At 36.9% G+C, this 22,705-nt stretch overlaps 1 protein-coding gene across 1 annotated transcript in view; it reads right to left on the minus strand.

Annotated features, from left to right (window-relative positions):
- MTREX (Mtr4 exosome RNA helicase) overlaps positions 1-22,705 on the minus strand; it is a 51,010-nt gene that overhangs the window by 8,940 nt on the left and 19,365 nt on the right. The window contains exons 16-21 of the mRNA XM_068928661.1: positions 9,939-10,089; positions 7,998-8,170; positions 7,611-7,679; positions 3,208-3,336; positions 1,557-1,667; positions 1,033-1,221 (exon numbers count right to left, since the gene is read on the minus strand). Coding sequence (XP_068784762.1) covers positions 1,033-1,221; positions 1,557-1,667; positions 3,208-3,336; positions 7,611-7,679; positions 7,998-8,170; positions 9,939-10,089 — 822 coding nt within the window. The remainder of the gene's footprint in view (positions 1-1,032; positions 1,222-1,556; positions 1,668-3,207; positions 3,337-7,610; positions 7,680-7,997; positions 8,171-9,938; positions 10,090-22,705) is intronic.

The following is a 22,705-nucleotide window of genomic DNA, read 5'->3' on the forward strand; positions in this document are numbered from 1 at the left end:
CGGCATTATTTCAGGTATTTTTACAGCTATTTTTATGACGTTTCTACAATATAAACCAATCAACTCTCCATTAGTCAAGGCAATAACAGTGAAGGGTGGCCTTAAAGAAGGAAAAACCCACACAATGCAGGCATATTGCAGAACGTGGCCACAGAGTCCCAAAGCGGCTCAAAGAAAAGACCGCCCAGGTCCAACGTGGCCAGAGCAAAGCAAGGCTTAACTTGCTCAGCTGGAATCAAGCTGAATCCTACAGAGCCACTCAACTATTTCTACACTCACGCGCATCAAGTTATGATCTTGAATGAAGCACAAAATAGGCAGAACCAGTTCAGGCCCAATCTGCCTGCAGGTGAGCGGAATGAAGAAGGGCAGGCTGCACAGGACAGGCACCCCTGCAGAAGTTTGCTTGGTCCAGCACATCTTACTGCATGCAACTTTGTGCTGCCCATGCCAGAACCGCCTCAATTCTGCCAAAAGACTGCCAGAGAATTTTTTTTCTAGGCAACATAGAAACATGACAGCTGGTTTCTGCCTTGCAGGGTACAATTCTATACAAAATAAGCATACTGCTTCCAGGCTGAGAGTCAGCTCAGGAAGCAGCAGCACTATGATTTGTATGGTACTCTCCCCAGGCTAGTAAGTCCCATCAATACAGCCTAGCTCTGCACAAACATATTAAAAATGATCAGTTTCAAATATCCATGAGCATTTTATCCACACTGTATTGTGCCATGCTTATTCAGTGACCAAGGACTCCAGGGGCGCTGGAGTTTATCTTCTGCTCTCCAATGACTTTTTCTGAAGAGTTATCTTACCAGATTTACCTCCCATCTTTATCACATCTCTCAGCCAATCAAGTGCACACCACTGAGTCAGCCAGTTTGTTAGAGAGATTCCACAATGTTGCTGTTTTTAAAGAGGAGTAAAATTGGGCTTTGCAAATAAAAAGAAAAGCAGGTAAGAAGGTAACTATTACCAGTTCTCTCTTCAGCTAAATATAGACGCTGGGTTTTGGGTTTTTTTTTTCTTTACCTGTGCTTTTCTTTCACAAAGTTTGTATACAGTTTCCAAATTGGGATCATTGTGGAGAGGATGTGAATACATCCTATGCTCAAATGCCTCTACTTTTTGGATGACTTTTTTCAGTCCTTGATCTTTGATGCCCATGTCATCAATAGGGTCTAGTAATGGAACTCCATCAGGAAATCGCTTCTGTACTTCCTAAAAGAAGGAAAAAAAAAAGAAATATATTTTGTAACATTAACAAAAGCAAAATAAAATACACTTTCACAAATCAGCTGGCACAATTATAGGGACATACAAAGCAGTACTCTAAGTTTGGTATGTAAGATTTCAGCAGTTTAAAAAAAAATCATTTTAAAGTGACTGCTTACAAAGAGAAACATTTAACACACATCCATGGTTGCCAATCCCTTTTAAGAATCCTGATGATGTGACACAAACATTTGATACATTTTCTTTAGAACTAGTGGTCTTGTGTTCAAGCGTATCGCACTTATCAGAGTAGACAGTTTTTAAATCCTAGTGAAACTTACTTGTATAGATTTTAACACACTTTGCCTGTTGTCAATAGGCCTCAGGTCTTTTGGTATGTAAAGTCGGACACTGCTGATAGCTGAGAGGAGATGCACCAGAACAGGAACAACCTATCAAAAATAGTGCAGTAACTGATAAATCAGTATTATTATTACTGTTTCACTGTAAAGCTTTTTTTTTTTTTTCCCCCAATTCATACAATTGTTAGCAGTAAATAAGTTGGGAGATTGAGCTTTAAAATAAAATCAGAAAGAAGAATGAGGGGGAGAGCTTCTGTTCTCTCAGGTTTTCTTTACACCTGGTTTTATTACAAAGAAAAAGAAAAACTGAATAAACAAGAACACGGTGATGGATAAAGGAGTATCAGGAAGCAGGAAGATGTGGGTGATGAGAAGCAGCTAGAAGAGTAATCAGTAATCATTTCGTTTGAGTAATCAAATGGGAAAATTCTCTATTCACTTAAATTTGGAGAGAGACTGTAAGTGGAAAAACATTTCAGTTTTTTCTATTGTTTGTAATCCAATGTAGTAAGAGGCAGGTGTATCTCAGTGAACACGCACCCTCTCTGGAGATGTACATCAATTGAGCCTGTGCTTAATCATAGTCCTTAATCGTATTCCATTGAAATACAATGAACAAAGCACTGAATAACACTACTTCAGGAATACGGAGGGAGACTCCATGTGTGTATTTAGCTTTTAAAAAGATGATTTCTAATCACTTTTGACAGTTTCTTTCTTGCTTGCCTGTTTCCTATTGGAATACCTCTTAGGATCCAAAAACGGATAAATTATTGTCAGAAACATAACTAGAAACGTTAACAATAGAGAACATCAAACGAGCAAATACATATTCATTAACATCAAAACAACTGAGACACCATGAAGAATAAGCACTGTATCTCAAGCTTATAGCAGTATTAGTGGAAAACCATCTGGACAAATTGAATAACTATTTCTGATCTAAAAATTACAATGGTTAGTCTTGACATAGGGTTCCAAATTGAAATCTTCAAGCAATGCAGATGTCTTCACTAAAAATTTCCATTTCATTTTAGAATGAAACAGACTGGCAAAACTGAAGGGGTCTGAATGGGCCGGAGGAGGGGAAAAAAAAAAAAAAACACAGAAAAGACGGAGGTTCCCAGAGAAGAGAATACATTCAAAAGAAAGTTAGTATCTGCCAAACAGTCCTGTGAAAATTTAGTACTTAAAAATTATCAACCTTCTAACTAAATTCTCAAATTTAATAGAAGAGATGCACATTACCTAAAATTTTCTGCACAAGTATCTTATAGAAAATAGCTTGTAGACGCTTGTTCATCCACAGAACTACATGCAGGTCGCTTTTATAATAGTGGCTACGTTCACATAGCCACTATTGTCTTTCATCTACTGGTCTGAAATATTTGATAAGACAGTAACCAAGTTTCAAAGCACTTTGATGTGGTAACAAATATATAGGAAGTATTTTGTTCACAGTTGAAACACCGTTTCTTTGAGGTGAAACCAGCAACAGCTCAGGAGTTAGGTATATAACTTCTTTCTCCTATTTAACATATCTCTTTTACCACAGTTTGCAAATGCTTTGGAAATAGCCTCTTTTAGAACATATATAGGCAATTATTGAGAATAAACATTTATAACCAACCTGCATCTCTCCCTTCTCCTCAGGTCTGGCTGGCTTTGCAGCCTCGGTAGCAGAATTTTTCAAACTCTCTTTGCTGCAGTGCAGTAGCACTTCAACTACATATAACGGGTCCAATTCACCAGAATTAGGCTGTTGAGGGCACAGAGAAACAGGTCCATACCAGTTACTTTAAAATATGAGTGAGAATGGAAAGAAAAGCACGACTTTATTCAATAGTAAAGGTATAAAATGAGCTACTGGTCTTCACAGTGTGTCAGCTCAGTGATTCAGTATATTTTTAAATCTACTGAATCATAACAGTACTGACTGAAAGGTCCCTCATGCAGAAAAACGAACACTAAAAAACTATGCCTCTGCCTTTTTTTCTACATGTAGCTCCTCCCAAGCAAGCCAGCATCTTTTGTAACCTTAATGCAAAATATTTGTCTGCTGCTAGCAGCACTGAACTTGGGTATGTTTTTTTCATCAAAAATACAGGTCTGTTTCATGTGCAGGTTTAGAAGTCTGTCCCCCCCCCCAATAAAAATCACAGAAAAATCTTTCAAGAATAGCAGTTTTCATCTGCAGCAAGCAGGAACTGACGTCTCGCAGGCCAAGTCTTTATACACCCCAAGCCTTGTTAACATCTGTCTTTTATTTAAAAAAATACAAACACGAAGATATGGTGGTTAAAGGTTACTGTAATCAGTCATAACCTTTACGATACATTGCCTTAAAAAAACGTGACATAAGTGATTTGACTGGATCAATGTGCACTGATGTTGTTCAATGTACTCTACTATAAGCAAATATTTTTATGACTACTAATAGAACTGAATGATAGGCCTAAAACAGAAGTCAGACATCATCTTTGATAATATTATGTGCAAGCTTCTTCCCCTCCCAAATACAAAGGGAGAGAACAGTCTTTTGCAAAATCCTATGTTAACAAAGTTCAGTTTTATTGGGCAAGATTTTCATTGCAAATCTACAACATATGATTTGCTTTCCGTGCACGCGAAGCAGGATCGAGCCAGCTAACATTTCTAAGAGATTCTCAGAAGTAGTATGTGAAACTCATTTGTCTAAAGTAAACTAAATAAACAAACAAAACAGGGTTAGCCTGTTCTACAAGCTAAATCATTTCTTCAAGAAATTTAATTACTTGCTGGGGAAGAAACTGTTCCTCTGACTTCTGTCCTACATTTACAGGAAGGAGTCACAGCAGCCATGTACGAGACCCACAGTCTGCTGTTACTACCATCTGAATTAGCGTTTGAAAATAATATACACATATAACAAAAGAGTATCCAGTCAAAGCTCTGGAAAGGCTTACTTGAAAGAAGAGACTAAACTAACAACCTCAAATATATGTTACGGCAAGTGGTAAAATTGGAGATGTCTAGGAAATTATGAAGGGGAAAAAAACATTTCTATTATAAGTAATTGCATTATATGCCTACGTATAAAGGAGAAGCATAAATGTCACTAGCATTTATTGATAATATTACTCAGTGTAAGCTTAGGCAAACCAATGGCCTTTAGATAATACTGACCAGGCATTATTTAATCTAGAACTGCTTTTTGAATGTATACCGTTCTCTTCAGTGGGTTTCCTTTTCTATAACTACAGTTTTTAGGTACTAAAAACTTGAATAGGAACAGCCAGGTTTTTATATGTACACTAAAAGGAGCCTAGAACATGCTATGAAAACTTGTTAGTCACAGAGCTCTGTAACAGGAAGTTTGAATGAGTCTTTGCTTCACGCTGCATCAATACATATGCTTCAAGGATAAAATTCTGCCCCCTAAGGCAGAATATTCGAAGGATTTTAGCATTTGCCCCGAAACATCTGTTACTTCATATGCCTGGAAACAAAATAAGATTAGATAGCTGATCATATGTGCAAAATCAAGAAACATGGCACAGATTAGAAATTCAGATTCCCAGATAAATAACTTATGCCTTTCTGAAAACTCAAACACCATGACATAGCACTCTAAAAATGAAGTCTATGGGGTAAACATTACAAACACTGTAAGTAAACACTAACAGAAGAACATATAGATATGTAAGTACATAAATGTAGGTGTTTCATTTATAAACATTATGAATATAATCATTTAAAACAAGGAGAGTGAAATCGCAGCATCTCAAATTTTAATATCAGTAACTGTTTAAAATTTGAAATTCATTCAATTTGATGTCGAGAATCAGGCACCAGATGAATGTAAGCTATAACCAGCACAACAATAAAACTAGTGCATGGTAGACACAATGCAGTGGAAGTATAATTTCTTACTCAAAAGTATTTTTCAATTTTTATGAATTCCAATGCAAAGAGTTAATTTGCTGCCTACTATACTGTACAACATATGGCAAGCATCATTGCTTTAAATAAACCCTTCTACATACTGTAATCCAGAATAAAGTATCATTTGCATTTGCAATTTTGTGGAACGCTGCATTTTGAAATTATGCTGGAAAAACATTTAGTGTAATTAACAGTGAACATAAACAACAGTGACTCACACTCCTGCTTTTTCAAATTGCAGTAAACAAAGAGAATAAATGAGTGGAATGTTAAACATATTGTGACCCTAAATCTCAATCTTAAGTATATGCATTCCTAACTAGAAAAAGGACTGTGTTAGAAACTACGATACAGGGAAGAAAAATTTACTAATAAAGGAAAACTAATAATATAGATTGAATCCATCACCATTTGTGAGAACAAATCCAAACAGTCACAGCCTAGCCCTTAAAACGCAAGTGAACGAAGGTATAATAGTGATACATTTTCTAATACTCACTAGATATATTACTACACTAGGCACTAGTGGGGAAAACCATCTATATCCCAGGACAAAGATGCATGAATAGCCTCATCAAAATAAGAAAAAAAAACCCAGCTGCTTTTAGAGGTTGTTTTGTCTCTGCTCATAGAAACCAGGTTTGCCATACCGATCTTAAAAGTTACATAGTTTTAAGTATATTCCATAATTTTCAGCACCTATTGTCATTCTTTCCATAGAACTCGGAAGGAAAAATTCAAGCCAGCTGCTAGAATGACTTAACTAAAAAAAGTACCGCTGGAGCCAGAACTATCTCCTTCAGAATGGACCATAATTTCAAAGCAAACATTCACATCTAAAAGCTTTATACAACATTGAGATGGGCCAAATAGGGGAGGTAAAAATATGTATGGCTGAAATGTGACACAGATAGAAGAAATGCTTCCAGTGACACAGAAGTTGGCAATTTTACTGAAAAGGTGAGGGTGAGGGGGAAATCTGTTTTAGTGCTCAAGTGGTTCTATAAAAAAAGCAGTCCAGAAGCAACATTTTAAGCAACAGTAGTTACAGGCAATTCCAGCACAGTCTTCCAGCTTAAAAAGAAAGAAACATAACTTTCAAAAGGAGGACTGAGAAAAAAAACAAAAAACCTCTTTTAATACGTTCTGCATGCACACATTTCTCTCATTTCCTCTTTAATGAATATACATTAGGGAAGCACCAAAAGGTGCCATAATGTAAAAGCGCTACGGGAACTTGACAAAGAGATAACTTCTCATTTAGACCTCATAATTAACCTCAGTGCTCTACTGCCAAAATTACAGCAAAAACGCCACCACAGAAAAATATACTTTAAACTTAATTTTTAATTCAGCCAGCAGAGTAGCCTGTCAAAATCTTTCTGAAAGGGCAACTAAAACATGATCTCTAGAGTTATGCAGAGACCGAGTACGAGAATGGATTTTATGAAGGGAAACCAAACCTGACTTCCACTGCTCCACAGATGTATCATGGGGCGCTGCACTCAGTATTTTCTTCCATGTTTCCCTGAAACCATTTTATTCTTTTGTTCTCTTTGTATTTTACCTTTCCAATCCTCAACTCCCCAGCAACATTTCAGAGGACAAGTAATGCCATGTCTCAGGTAACAGCTAGGACTTGAGATAAAATTCCCAACTCCATAATGCTGAAAGACGTCAGTCTCCCTATGCTCCCAACCCTCACTTACAGCTTCTACAGGTTTTCTGAGAATAGATAACAGCATCTTTCCCATGAATGGTTTAGCACTGCACTGTGGAAGTAACTCAGAAACAAACTAGACAGCCTGAAATATTTGCAGTGTCCAGTGTACCTTTGAACTAATCATCCCAGAGCTGAGCAAGCATCTGCTCCAGTACCATGCCAACACTTAGAAAGGGAACATAGGATTTAGGGTTTGTCCCAACTTCCGTAACATTTTTCTTTACACTTCACTTCAGGGAGGCCTGAGCTTTTAGTAACTTTTGGGTGAAATTTCTGGGTGAATTTTTTTGCCTTTGAAAAACACATATGAAAATAAGAGCTTTTCCTTCTTTTCAGGAAAGACAGTAAGGTACATATTTTGCTAATGGAGATCATGGGTATTTTACCTTAACATTTGATTTCTTTGAGAAATTAACAACCACTCCCCATCCAAAGTCATCATCTTCATTTTTCACCTGAAAATATTAAAAGATGTCATAACTCATTCCATGTATAATTACATCCTAGCAAGCATATTTTTGTAGTTCTGTTATTTACAACAGCAGTTATGGATTACTATTCACCATGAAAATAAAATTTATTTCTCTTTCATTGTTGAATGTTTAACAAAGAAACATAATGAAAGTCAAAATCATTGCTTAGTGGGGATGCATGCAATTTTTCAAGATGGTAAACTGGCAAAGATCTATAAACCATGCAAATTTCATGGGTAGGTAGAGACCACAAAGGAAAAAGAAAGAAAGAAAGAGAGAAAAAAAAAAAAATCAAATTACCTTTACCAGTCTTCCTGGCTGTAGAAAGGGCAAGCAGTATTTTGGTTTGTGAACATATTCTTCAATCTCTTTACCCAGTTTTGCAAGCTGCTGTCGGATTTTGTAGTATATGACCACATTTTCTTCATTTGGGATTGCTATTTTGTTGTACTGTTCTTCCAGTTTATTCACCTCTGCAATACAAAGCAGTAAACCTGTAAAATCTCATGGAAATGAACAGCCTTGCATATTTCAAAATCAACATTTAGCTTTCAAAGTTTACATAACTAGCATTTTAGCATGATTCTCAGGACAGATTGTCTATTTACTATAATCCACCCTTGGGAAAGCTGGAGATCTATAAATGTGTCCGTGACATTTTATTTATAATAGAAATTAAATATTTCAAAACATATATATATATATATATATATATATATATATATCTCCTTTTATAAAGCTTGAGGAGCTTATAAAAACAGAGGAGTCTGGACCACCATTTTCCAGGAATCACTGATTTAGGTTTCCACAAACGTCCCATAAAGACTTGCAATGATTTGCAAGAAGGGATTCACTGCCAGCCAGCACTCTAACTCCTGTCTCTGTAAGTAAGATTCTGCAGACATCTTCTAACCACCTCCCTCAAGAGGATCAATGTTCTTAACCTGCTTAGGGCTCTGATTTCCTTAGTTTAAAATTCATTTCCTTCCTCTAACTTTTTCACACCTTATTTAGACAAACCAATTCTTATTACAAGCAATATGCTACTCTCCCTAAAACTGACAATATCACTAGTAAAAATAAACAGAAGATAGATGATAAAGGTGTGTCTTCCTCCCTACCAACCCACCTTCTTGCAAGCTACTTGAATGCATATGGATGGCTCAAAAAACCACTTCAGTAGGGATTAAGAAACAGCTCAGGGAAGCATCCCCTATTTTCAGCAGCCAATTATTTAAAGAAAAAGGCTAGCAATTCATGTCCCGTGGCATAATTTGCACCTTGATCTGGACAACCATGTCTCTGCTCTGAGTGTTTAGCTGCAGCTGAAGCGATTACAAAATTCTAATGCCCAAGTACAGTGCCTACACTAGAAATATCCAAGAAATACAAAGAAAGTTCTCCACCTCCACTTCTTTATTTAAACACCAATGCTGGAATGCCAGAACGAAGACTTAGGCATGCTAATTGGAGCAGAGGGTTTCTCAGGAAAGGCATTCTCTATCTTAAATACCACCCCTGCAAATCAAGAGAAACTCTGCAAAGCAAAATAAATAAAAAAAAAAACCTGCACGCCTATCAACCCTACACATAGGTGCATACACCCACACACATACAATTGCTATCCAGTTAACAGCCGAACAGATGAACTGCTTGCCTGTTCATCAGCGGCAAAGAAGCAGATACCTCTCATGCTCTTAAGATTCTTCTGCATTTAGCTCTGCAAGAGGTGTCACTGTCAAGCACTAGCTGACTTCTTTGGAAACTGACCTTGGCTCGTGAAAATACACTACTTAAAGATACTTTGGAAGCAGTGCACCTTAAGTTCTTTTTAGATATTGTAATAAGATATTAAAATTACATTTCCCCTAGCTAAGTTCTGAATATCAAAAAGGAATAAGTATTTTCTTCCTTGCACCTCTTACAAGGCCCAAGAATCTTATTATTTCTGCCTCTTCCTGGCCTACACTTCAGCAATGTGATAACCATTCCTGTCTGATCCAGAGGGAGAAAGCTCTCTTCAAAGACTGACAAGCGTTGGTCAACATAGGTCCTAAGAACAAGAGGAAACTACTGTTCCGGAAAGTATGACGAAGTAACAAATGGTGCAGTGACAACTGGTGATAGAAGAGAAGATGAGAATTGCACAGGCATATTACAAGCATAATGAAGTGTAACTACCCAGTCTCATATCTTCTATACTAAATCTCATAAATGAGTATAACACCCGGTAATACTTACTTTCCACAACTCCTGGAATAGCCCTGTAATGTTGGAACTGATAGAAGGATTTTTCTAACATGTATTCAGGGTTAATTTCCTCTACTCGAAGCAAGTTCAGTACCATGTTGTACGTCAGGTGGAATGCACTGTTTAAGGGATCAGCTGAACCCTAAAAAAGATTCAAGAACACGGTTCAATTAAAAGTATTAATTACAGCATATAAGAACATTATCAAATAAATTATGATGCAGTATTTGCTAGGAGGAACTGCTCTGATGGCTAGTATAACTTCTCCTGAATTTAGATTACTTCTCTTATCAAACCCTAAGCAATTTTATTATGCTCAACATGTAACAGTATCTATATGTCTCATCATACCTACGTTCATATTACAGTATTATAAGCTAGACTAAATACAATTTTATTTATTTGAGGTGAAAAGTTTACACATTTCTTAAAAATGCAAGGAGTAATCCATCTATTTTTAACTCTCTTAAAAAAAGACAACGCCAAAACAAAAACGTGCACACCTTTCTCTCTAAGGATAAGGCTTATCGATCACACTGGTGTCTTAGGAACTCTGTTCAAAATACTGGTGGTCTGCAACTTCTTTAACTTAACTAAGGGCTCGTTATAATATGAATTTACTTTTTTTCAGGTAGATTCACCAGGAAATACATATTGGCAGGGTACTTTCTTTTCTGGAACTAGAAAATGTTTTACTATATGTTCTATCCAACACTACATCAAAAATTGTGACTTTAATGTATTTTAAATTCTCACTTTATGAAAGAACAATCACAAACTATGCTAACTCTCATATTCTTTAATATCAAAAAGAAAAACTATTTAATGACTACAAAAGCTAACTTAACTATAGCAGTTATTTTAAGTAAGGTACAATTGTGAAAACAAAATAAAATAAGAAATCAATGACAATCACATGCAATAATAGTTTATATCAAAATTTAACATATAAAGTCTTCTGCTCTGTATAACTTCCCCATAGATTTCTATCTACTTTCTTCTTTGTTAACTTACTTCAAAAACTGTAACGTAAAATTCATATGCCAGTTTGACTTTCCAATAAGCTGGTATTTGTAGGTATTGTGAATAGTCTAAGAAGAAATGATGACCCTAGGTGTGCCAAGTATGTCCAGCCCCATTCTGAACAGTGATTATATCCAAATTAAAAGTTACATTTCAAAATCAATTTCAATTTCCCAGAGAAAAATCAATGCTTTTTTTTTTTTAATCAAAACATTCTTTGTGCATTATCAAAATTGGAAAAACAAACAAACAAAAACAGAATACAAAGTCTGTTCTCTTTTTAAAAGCGACATCTATCACAGGGCAAATCCAAAAAGAACAGGAGGAGATTCTTCAACTAACATTTAATAAAGCTGTGGAACCTGTTGTGGCTGGAGGCCATAGAAGCTAAGACTTAAATTGAGTTTTGAATTGTATAAATTCAGAGAAGCCTATTACATTTAAGTATTACTGCTGGTTCTAGAAGTCTCTCATCCACTTTCTTTTGATGACTGGGAGAGCATTCTGAAGAACACCACATCACTACCTACCATTCCTATTTTCTACTCTAAATATCTACTACCATACTCTGCCAAAAAGGGTACGGGGCTGGAGAGATGGAGCTTTGCTCTGATTCACTGTGGCTGATGTGTTCTTATGTTCATATCTAAGAGGCAGAAGTCATTATCATAAGAAGAGTAAATATTTCGTTGATAGAAAAAACTAAAATTTCAGCCAGCTATTCCAATACTATAGAACAGAACAGTTAAAGAGAGTTCAAAGAATTAGGAGATTCCCACCCTACAGCCTCTCTGAAACAAGGGACAAACTTGAGAAAGCACCTCAAATTTAAGCATCAGCACAGAAGGCTACAGACCATACTGATAAACTGAATAATAAGTCACTGTGACCAGATGATACTGACCCAAAAATTCTAAAAGGACTTTCAAGTATGAAAGTACCAAACCATAAATGTTGATATATTCCATGTCGTTTCAAGCAGCACTAGCATCATGGGAAGAGGTGCCTGCCAAACTTTCAAAAAAGATCCAAAGGATATCCAGAACTTATAAAACACAACAATTACAATTTCTGTGCCACAAAAAGAGCAGAAACTAGAATTAACAGACACTTGGGTAGAGTACAGCATAATGGAAGCATGAATACACTTTTCATAAAACAAAGTTGCCTCTCTCAAAACTTTCAGAAGTCTCTGAAGGTGTTAGCAAGCACATGGAAAAAGATAATCAAACCTCCCTGAATCCTGAAAAGCTTATGAGAAGACACTCCTCATCCCCAAAGTAAAGTAATTAAGACTTCAAGAGATTTAAAAAAAAAAAAAATAAAAGATACTCTTGTGCATTACTAGCCAGAAGAACAGTGTGACTTGGGATTTTTTCAAAACAAAGAGTTCTCCAGTGGGGACTCAGAGGGGTCTCTGCTTATTTATAAGAAATCTAGAAGAGGCATAGATAGGAAAATAACAAAGTCTGCTTAAAGACAGTAACTACCAGATCACTGAGCACACTAGCCATCCACACAGTTCAATACTGAGGAATAAAATGGCAAATGAAATTTAAACCAAAAGCATATAATAGGAAGATGTAATGGTTTAAAATTCACTGTTCACTAGAGTGACCGATACTTGAATTTTAAAAAGCTGTACTAAACAAGTGCTGTCATTTCAACAAGCCCTGTAAGTAAATTCAGTTATGACCAAACATTTGAAATGAACAACGAAATTCAAATTGGTAAAAAGAAAATGAAGGCTTTTCAAGACACATTTTCCTAAAATATTCTGATTTATATTCTTGGCAAATGTACTTAAGTGCATTATTTCAGCTCACATCAAGATATTACTTAAGAAAAACCCTAAGACTAATACAGCAGAGCTCAGAAGCATGTACTTTACTCCTTGCTAAGTAATCAGCAGTCAACTATTTCTCAATAGTTTTCATGCAATTTTATGGCTTTCGGGAGTGTAACACATTCTAATACAGCCATTTTAGAAGTCCAGAGAAGGCAGACACTAGAAAACATGTTCTTCTACACTCTCTTTTGAGCTCAAGATTTGCCTTAGCTAAAACCAGTTATATTGTTTCTTCTCTCAACTCATTCTTTTGCCTTTTGACGTAAGAGTAAGGTATCTAGCAGATATTCCTTCACCACACTTAAAAAAAAAAAAAAAATGCACAGACTATTAAAAAAACAACCAACTTAACTGATAATTAAATCATGCATGCAACTGCTGAAACTGAGATCAAGTGCTCTACTAGATCAAGCTAGACCTAATGGAATTAAGATGACGTTTCCACAAGATACGCGTTTTCTGTTTTACAGGTACAGTCGGGAATTCAAGTTATATCCATTGATACACTTACGCCAGACTTAATCAGACAGTCTGAAACTAAGACTCCTTTACGTACAGGAGTTTTACATATATCACAATCACATTTGCTTTACGTAAGACAGAAAACTTTACAAGATTACCTTACAACCCTCAGAATCATAATCACCGCATAATTGTTTCATCTCAGAAAAAATACAGCTATTACAAAGAAGCCTTCAGGGTACACTTGTTCTAAGAAAGTAACAACATGAATAAACGTAAAACAAGTTTAAGATAAATCACATAACCTAACGTTTTGCCTTCCATGGCTAGACAGTCATTTAATCATACTAGCTTGTATCTGTGAGTAGATCATAAATACACATGTGGCTTTTCACCTCTAAGAGACACACCACAGAACAAGCATACTTCTTCCATTAGATCATGACATGCGTATTTTAAATAACACTTGCAGTTCTGAAATTACCACAAATGGGCTCCTACTAACAGAAACGTGTAAATAAGCAGGACATCAACAGTGGAGCAAAAGCGTGGAGAGAAAAGCTCAAGTTTCTACAGGTTTCTCTGTTCTGACATACCAAATGGAAAGACCAGATAAGTTCTGTTGCTGATGCCAACCCATGCATAATGCTTTTTTCTTAGATCTGATAAAAGGATTATGTGCCCAAGCTCTTGTATTTTCTAAATATATCTGCTGTTCTAGGAAAGGGAAATTACCACTCCCTGCAAAGCCTGCTTCCCCGTAACACAGAATGCCATTTAAAGAATGGCATTTACTAAAGACGACATAGATGTTATGCCAGTATCAGTTAACAGCGGGTCGGATTCTTTCCTACACCAGCAGTCATTGCTCTAGCCAGGCATAAACTAAAGCAGCTGAAATACACCCTCTGGCTAGCTACAGTCACCGACATGTCTACACACCAGCAGAGACCTGGCAGAACGCGGCTCTCATCACACCGATTTCCCTTGCCATTCCTGACTTCCTTCCTTCCACTTTGTCAGAAAATGCAAATATGCTATGCGCATTCGTGGCTTTCTCAGAATTCATGGCTTACGCATGACGGGGAATTTTTTTACCTGGGCAAATACAATCAGAGTAAAAAAATATTTTCAAGATTTCTTTTACAGATAAGAAACAAAGTGGGTAAAACCACTGAACCAAATTTATTCCCATTCGTGCAGATTTGCTTTAAAGGCTTTTTCAAATTAGCACAGCTCAACTAGGAAGAGGGAATAATTTAAAAACAAACGAAAAAAAGAGCTATTCCAAAGATTATATAAAGCAGACTTATTGGAAAGGCAGCATTTGAGCCAACTGCTGATGTGGCAATTTTTATTTTAAACACATGATCAGCATTTTGCAATTTGAAAAAAAAAAAAAATCATATTACGAAGACAAAGCAGTTAAAAAAAAAATTAACCCCATTTTGGCTAAAATTGTGAATTGTTTCTTTTCCTTCATCTCACAAACACATTTTTCTGAGTTTCAGAAACTCCTGTTTTCTCAGTGTTGTTCTGAAGGCAATACCATGTCCAAAAGAGTTATGAAAAGCTTATTTTTTCTGCAAACTGAAACTGTAATTTCTCCAAACCAAACATAACTCCAGCAACCTTACCATAGCACACCTTCAGCACAGCCAGCGAGTTCGGCAGCGTGTATAACTAACTCTCTACTGACTACCCATGGGCAACCAACCAACAGCCTGCATTTAGTGGGCAGCACCTGTCTGGATTCCCTTATTTCAATCACCTAACAACAACATATGGAATATCCATCTGCATTAGGAAACCGTACAGCAAAATACAGTTCTTCTATACTAAATACACACAAAACATGACTAGAGAACCAGCCCTTCCTGGCAAATAATAAAGGTGGGCAGGATTACTGGAGGACCAACATAAATGGGACAAAGTACATTCCGCAGACTGGGGGGGGAAAGGAAGAATAACAGGAGGAGAGGAGAGATGAGGTATGCTGCTGACATGAAAATGCAAGAGCTGGCCCTTCCTTTCCTCTCGAAGGGCCTACACAGTATAAAGCATCCAAGCCTCCTGAATTTTGTTTGCTGCTAAGGTAATAAGGGGCACATCAGTTTAAATGACATTTTCTTCACCAAGGTTCGCTCCTCCGGCAATCCCTTTCTCTGCTCAAGCCCTGATCACCAGCTCCCAGATTGATTACTTTCCTTTTTTACTTTCTTAAAAATATTGTGAAGCAAGTGCATGACACACCTAGCTCATCCCCTGCCCCAGAGATCCTCCTGTCACAATTACATCAACTTCCTCTCTACAGCCGAGGGTACACAATCACCTGCCTCAAGTTCCCCCAGGAGGCCGGCTGTGGGGAAGCCCACTCCTTGTCTCCAGAGAGAAAGCTCCATACAGGGAAAGGACGCACCACCAACCACGCATGCAGAAGATCAGGCAAAGGTGCAGCTGCTCAGCGCTGCACTGCAACTTCATGCAAAGAATGCCCTCCGCTGGCAACAAGAAGTCACTTTCAACCACACGCTTTGTCCATGACCTTACTCTTGCTGGAGAGCTACCATCCAAGTACTCCTTCCTGCTGTCTGCAAGTAATCCTCCTTCTCGACACTTCAAAGAGAACAGTCCTCCCCCAGATCTTCAACAGACAGTAGCAGAAGATTTATTTGTGAGTATTTTCAGAAAAAGAACAATGATTTTGCAAGTAGTTTTATCTCTCTATATGAAAAGAGCATGGATACCCCAACTAAAATTCCCAGAAATTAATGACCTTGCTGCGCTTGTAACACTTCTCATTTTAATAAATTTTAAGCCAACTTACCAGAAGTATGCTTTCAAATTCTCTGAGGGGGCTGCAGCAGAACGATATAAGCTGACAGTGTTAAAAACCCAGAACAGGAGCATAAACAATTCACCACACAAATAACTAAGTCACGAATTATCTGAAAATTATGACAGCTATGTACTGCGCCCTGTTTAACTGTGAAAGAGTCTGAACGAAGTCTCTTCTTACCCAGTCAAATCATCAAACAGGGCACTGAGCATTTACTAGTCCATTTTACAGCTTCTTGCCCACATAAATTATAAAGATTAAAAGATGGGGGAGGAGGAAGAGTAGCATCTGGAACTGATCTTCAGAAGTTTCACCAGAGTTTTTATTATTATTAAGACTAGGAAATCCTTATCTACCCAGAGATAGGTGAATTTTGTACACAACTTCCTTGCTCTCCAGCCTCTCAGAAAACACGCACAACGCTCTCACAGGGAACCTGAGAGCGCAAATGCTCTCTGAAACCAGCAGCCATGAAAGAGGCAACTTCTAGCAACAATAAAGCATCTTTCACAGTGATACAAAGCAGACACTTTACAGGGCATACTTCAGGCCATTTGGTCTGCCCACAATTTTAATTGCTTACCAGAGTTTCTAGAAATTGACGGAATGAGTTTCCAAAAAGGAAACAAAAACCAGCTCTACAACAACAGCGAAGAACACAGTACTTGGATGATATTTAAAAGGTCTCTTTTCTTTTTCCTTACGGGGGAAAATACGTACACTTAGCTGTCTGTGATAGTCATCACTACCAATTTGTAAGAAAAGAAACCAGAAGAACTGCTTGATATGTTCACAAGACACAGAAATACCTTAAGTGAAATATTAATTAACATCGTGCATTTCTTGCACGTGTCAATCACATAGTTTCCATGTTAATAGTAAGAACTCTCTGAGAAATACCACGGACTGGGTATTTATACTGCTAACAGGATCATCTTGAGCTACACCAGCATTATCGGAAAAAAAAACAAAAAACCCTACATAAAACCCCCTTCTTCAGAGTTGCATTTAACAGACAATGCTAGCTGGCTATCTTAAGCACAAATGTATTACCAGCCTGGCTCACTGTTTGGCCTCACACACAGTTGCACCCACATAAATAGAGGCCACCGCGGGTGGCAAAAAGTCTGCTGCAGCAAGCTTCGCTGACGAAAATACCGCAGGCTTTGGTTCCGCAAACACTTCAGCTGCAATAAGAGACTCAAAAAGTTAAAATGTCCCTTGCTCTCCTGTGGTACTATCACCTTCTGCAACCACTTCTGAACAACTGAACATGCGAGTCATTTACTTTCCCCAGCACAGTAGCTCCCACCACCAGCTTAGCTTTATTTCGGGCTGCAGCTCCAAGTTCTGCTCTTCCATTAAGCCTTTCATTTGCATTCTGAACTAATCATGGGAAAACAAACAAAAACCCCTACATGCTTGTAGCAAGGTATCCTGATTTAATCAAGTCATGTTTAAACTCTGAACTAAACATTTAAAAATACCAATACGTTATATGACAAATATTACACTTAAAATTAATGAAAAAAATAAATATTGACAATTCTAATTCTATTTCTAATTCTGACCAAGGAGTCAGTGTGTTCTACCTGTTCACCATTCTGGTGTAGTCTAGGATTAATATCCTCCTCCGGTACCTGGACTGGCTTTACCTTAATCCTGATTTAAATTAGCAAGCACAAAGTCTTTATTTTTATCCTATGTTCTTTCCCTGAAGAAAGGTTACTCTATCCTGATTACTGAGAGTAAGGAAATATCGATTTCTGAGAGTAAGGAAATACTGATTTCCTACTCAAGTTAGTCACAAATATTGTAATTAATGGCCCCTTGGGCCCCATCCAAAGAGGAGCACCCTATACAGTCCTTTATGCAATTATATAGCGTAACATGCATTTATTTATATTTTCTTTTTATTTGTGTTAAGAAAATTACAAATCTTTGTGAGTAAAAAGTCATTAGCAAAAATTTGTCATGCTCTGTTCAATGGAAACCAGAATTCAATTTAAAAATGCACAGAAAGTTCATTGCTTTCCTTGCTTTTAGCCATTAAATAAAACTGAAGTTAGATTTGCATTTTCCAAGCAATGGGTGCTGAGAGAACTCAAAACAGTAAAAAAAAAATAAAAATAAAAAATAAAAAACCCAGACAAACAAATAACGTAAAGGAGACGTAATGTAGCTTCTGCAGAGCTATCTTGGGTGTTTGCACTATGTTTTCCGCTCCGAAACACATCCATTAGTTTGTACGTGAACCTACAGGCCAACTCAAACATAAAAACAGTGTCACTGTATGTGTGTTCCCAATTTGTTAAGACTCTCCCAAAAATCTCGATCACAGTGTTGCTACATGAATTGTTCTGCACAGAACACAAATGGACTTGGCGGGGGAGAACCATTTAACATGGGCTGAACACCATACTGTGCAACAGTTCTTTTGGATTTGAGCTGGCCTGGTAACGTTAACGTTGCAGAATATCCCAGAGAGTAATTTTGCTTCATCCAAATTGGATGAACTCAAAGAAAGCTGAAACAAAAAAACCAAATGATATCTGTATCTGCGGTCAAAAGCTAGCTCAGTTCTTCAACACACATTGGCTTCAGATTCACTATTACAGACTACCAGTAGGTCAGTGGTGTGGAAAACTTACATTTACAGCAAATATGCAGTACACTTCATTTTTAATTTAAAAGAAACACAGGCCTTAAAAACTGCGTATTTCTAGAAAAAACACACAAATATTTTTTTAAAAAAGAACTTTGTCTTGTCTTCATCTCATATTTACCTTTCTTGTATTAAGAATAAGACGACAACAAACCTGATCTTAATCAGTCAAAATGCATTAAAATTGTTAATATTTTGTAGTGCTGAGTTTACCAAAGTAAAAGCAAATTTCAAAAAATCTGTTGGGGAGGGGTGTGGGAAAGTGCCTCCCACAGACTGGCCTAATAAAACTTCAAGTAACTTGTGGCATTAACAAGCAGTAACCACAATTAATAAATAATACCAGTCAGCTTAGTCCTATTGCTCTGGAAAAGACCGAAATAAAGTCCAAGAGCAACTAACCATTTTATGTGCCCTGTCTTCTCACATTTTGGCTGCAAAGATCAGGAAGAAGAACTTTTTGCTGTTCTTTTCTATCTGCTGGCTTGCATAATTATCCGCAGAATTGTGACTCCATTCAGGATAGTATTTGAATATTTGTCTTCCTTTAAACATTTGAATCATCTCCATGATTTCACATTGAAATCCTGGAGATTTCAAGCAGATTTTAAATTAAGCTTGGAAGCTTTTTCCTGAAATGGAGCCTGGAAAACTTCCCCAGTGCAAGCTTTATAAGAACAAAAAAAGCTTGGCACTTTAAAAAATACATTAAAGTACTTTTTATTTTATTTAGATTTTGATAAAAGGGCCAAAATTCTTTTTTTTTTTTTTTTTTTTGGTCACTGAGATTTTCCACAACCTTGCATTAAACAGAACATTATGCTATCCTCTAACTACTCGTGACAATAAACGTATTACCTTAGATTTTGCAGTGGACTTTCCAACAAGCCATTAATGCCAACCTCCAGCTGAAGTCTATTTTCCCCCCAAATTAGGCTCTGGTAAATTTTTCAAACCTTGCTGCATTTATTTTCATTTTCCTGTGAATGAGCTTTAAGTCAAACCAAAGTGCAATCCTATAACGAAGATGGAACGTTAACCTGATGTTTGTAGAGGGGCTGAATGCTGGTGGACAAACAGGATCACTAGAAGGCTTAATGGGCTGTCTTGTAATTAATCCCAAACAATTAGATTAAATGGAAAACTTATTCACGACTCACAAGTAATGGCAGATGCACTGAAATATCACTGTTTCTCCAGAAATACCATTAAAGCCTTTGTGAAAAAACAAATGAAAAATCTGCAAGCATTTTAATTGTTTTAAATTGGATGGAGTTTTAAATTGGATGGATAACCAAGAGCATTAAAGACTCTACAGTTTTTTCATAAGAGCAAAGTAGTCAGCTATGTATTTCTATCCAAAGTTCAATACAGGCCACTACATTTTGCCCAAAAAAAAACATTCTACATAGACACTCAGCTATTAGGAGACCATCTCTTGCCAAACTGTGTGCTAAAAAGCAGCTACGCTCTACCCTGTATCTGACTGTACCTTGAGCTTACTTGACAGAGGTTGTTGTCACCAGGTCCCTGTTTGTGCCTTCAGCGGCAGCCGTGCACCGCTACCAAGCTCAGCCTCTTTACTTCAGACAGTGCTGTGCATTCCAGTTGCAAAAAGGATCCCTGTTGATACTTTAATCCTGGGCTTCTTGCCTGGCCATACAGTAAAAATCTAGTACAATTTGTGAGAGCAAAATGAAAATTCAATGCAATTAAATAAATCGCATCATGAGAAAAAAAATCTCCGTCACATGGAAGATTTTCTATTACTTAATGGAAGCCATTTGAAAAAAAAAACTACACTAAAGGAATTTCAAGAGTATTGTAATAATGCATATATAGAGATATTTTAAAGAAGTAACAAAGTAACTGTAACTAATTACAGTTTTAGACTTTCCTAAATTTACCTAGTATCTTAATAGCTACAAAAGGGTTAAAACAAACAAAATCAAAAAAATCCTCAAACAACAGAATCCATGCTTTTGCTCTAGTTAATTAGTTTTGCTATTTCTCAACCCCATTCAGGAACTTACACATATTTTAAAATAGAGCATGGGCCTGCTCTATTTACAGGAGCAGGCCCATGGCCTATCTGACCAGTCAATATCAGACAAGCCAAAAGAAGGAACAAGCAATCTCACAGTGAAAGATTAAATGAACTGCTTAATGCGTGCCAAACGTTAACATGCCAAAATATTATTATTATTCTAACTGTGGCTTATGCAAAAGTATTTTCATTTAGCATTTCTGATTTTTATCAGAGAGCTGCTACTCCAGGAACTTCCTCTCACAGTTGGAACTTCTCATCCTCTTCCCACCACTTCCAGCATTAGGTTTATTCTCGATTAGCCTAAAACTATTCATTCTTATGTAAATACTGCTTTCTATAGTAAATAGAATTTTCCTTCTAACTGGGAATCTGAAAGGGATTGAGCTGTATGTCACACATAACAGACAACTAAGACACAAAATCTAACGCTGCTGCCGCAGTTACAGTGAAACAATGATTTTTGCTCTTTCAAAACCAAAACTTTCCAACAACGAATTGCACAGAGGTCATACAAGAAAGCTGTGTAAACAGGCAGGAAGTTGGAGAGAAACGTACTAAGCTGTCTGAACTTCCATACTGCTCATCTGGCTAACGTAATAAAACAATCTAAAAGTCAAAATAAAATACAAAAAGATCAGACGGATTTCTAGCAGCATACGGGCCAAATAAGCACAGTACTGCCAATTCTATAAACGAAGGCCCTGCCAAGGAGCCAGATGTAGCTAGTGGCATACCTCCTACAGCCTGGCATTGGGACACTTTATGTTCCATACACAAATGACATGGAAAGCATAATACTGTATATTTTATCTGGCTAAATAAATGTTTACTTTCAATTTTTCAGTGCATCTAACTTTTCTGGAAAGGATGCAAAACACCGATACACTCAAATACAAGTATCTGAAATCTACTTACATTAGCACATTCCCTTTCATTATACAATCACTCATTTTCATAATGTAATTAGCTTAAGATTTTTGACTTTTAGAGCCATTAAAGATTACCATTACTTAGTATCCCAACTGTCTCAGAAAGAACACGTGCTTGTAACATGGCCAAACTCCAGCTACACAGCTCCTGGATTCAAAGGCCATCTAGCGTCAGGGAGAAATGATTCACCTCCTACCTAAACTAATACAATGTAGTTAAACATTTTAATTTAAAAAGTCAAGTATTTCATACTATTATGCAAATATAAAACTGTAGTTTGTGGTCTTCAGAAAGCTATTCAGCAGTATTGCAAGCATTTAGCTTTATAGATCTGTGCAAGTCATCAGTTGACTAAATATTCAGCGGTCAAACAGATGCTAGGGATAAACAAAAAACCTAACAGCACTGGCGAAGACAAATTTGCACTACCGAGTTTAAGAAATGTTTACAAATATCCATAAGAACTTGATCTAAGATTTGAACTTTGAATTTAAGTTTGAAAAAGAGTACTGCACACAATGTCACAATGAACAGTGTCATAGCAACATCACAGCCGCAGTAATACTACTGGTACTGAAACATACACAAAGTCGTCACTTCACTGCTCACAGTATCAGGCAGCTGATAACAATACTTGTTCGACCTTTTAATCTAGCGTTCGGGAAATGCTTTGGATCAGACAAGCACTTGGGTTGAAGAGTTACAATAAAGCGTCCTATTAAGAAATACTGCAAAAGTACATCATTCTCCACATAGTTTCTTAATTTATTTTTATGAATTTTCCCTATAAATCTTTAGCTTATACTGGAGCAAAGCCACAATGTTTAACGTGGCAGCAAAATACTAACGCAAGACACGATCGTGATTTTACCACAAACTGCACACTAGTGGCCAGTAAGTAAATCGTAATTGAAACACACTCATCAATGAGCACAGAATG

The sequence above is a fragment of the Struthio camelus genome, chromosome Z (assembly GCF_040807025.1).
Source record: "Struthio camelus isolate bStrCam1 chromosome Z, bStrCam1.hap1, whole genome shotgun sequence".
In the NCBI taxonomy this organism is placed as follows: domain Eukaryota; kingdom Metazoa; phylum Chordata; class Aves; order Struthioniformes; family Struthionidae; genus Struthio; species Struthio camelus.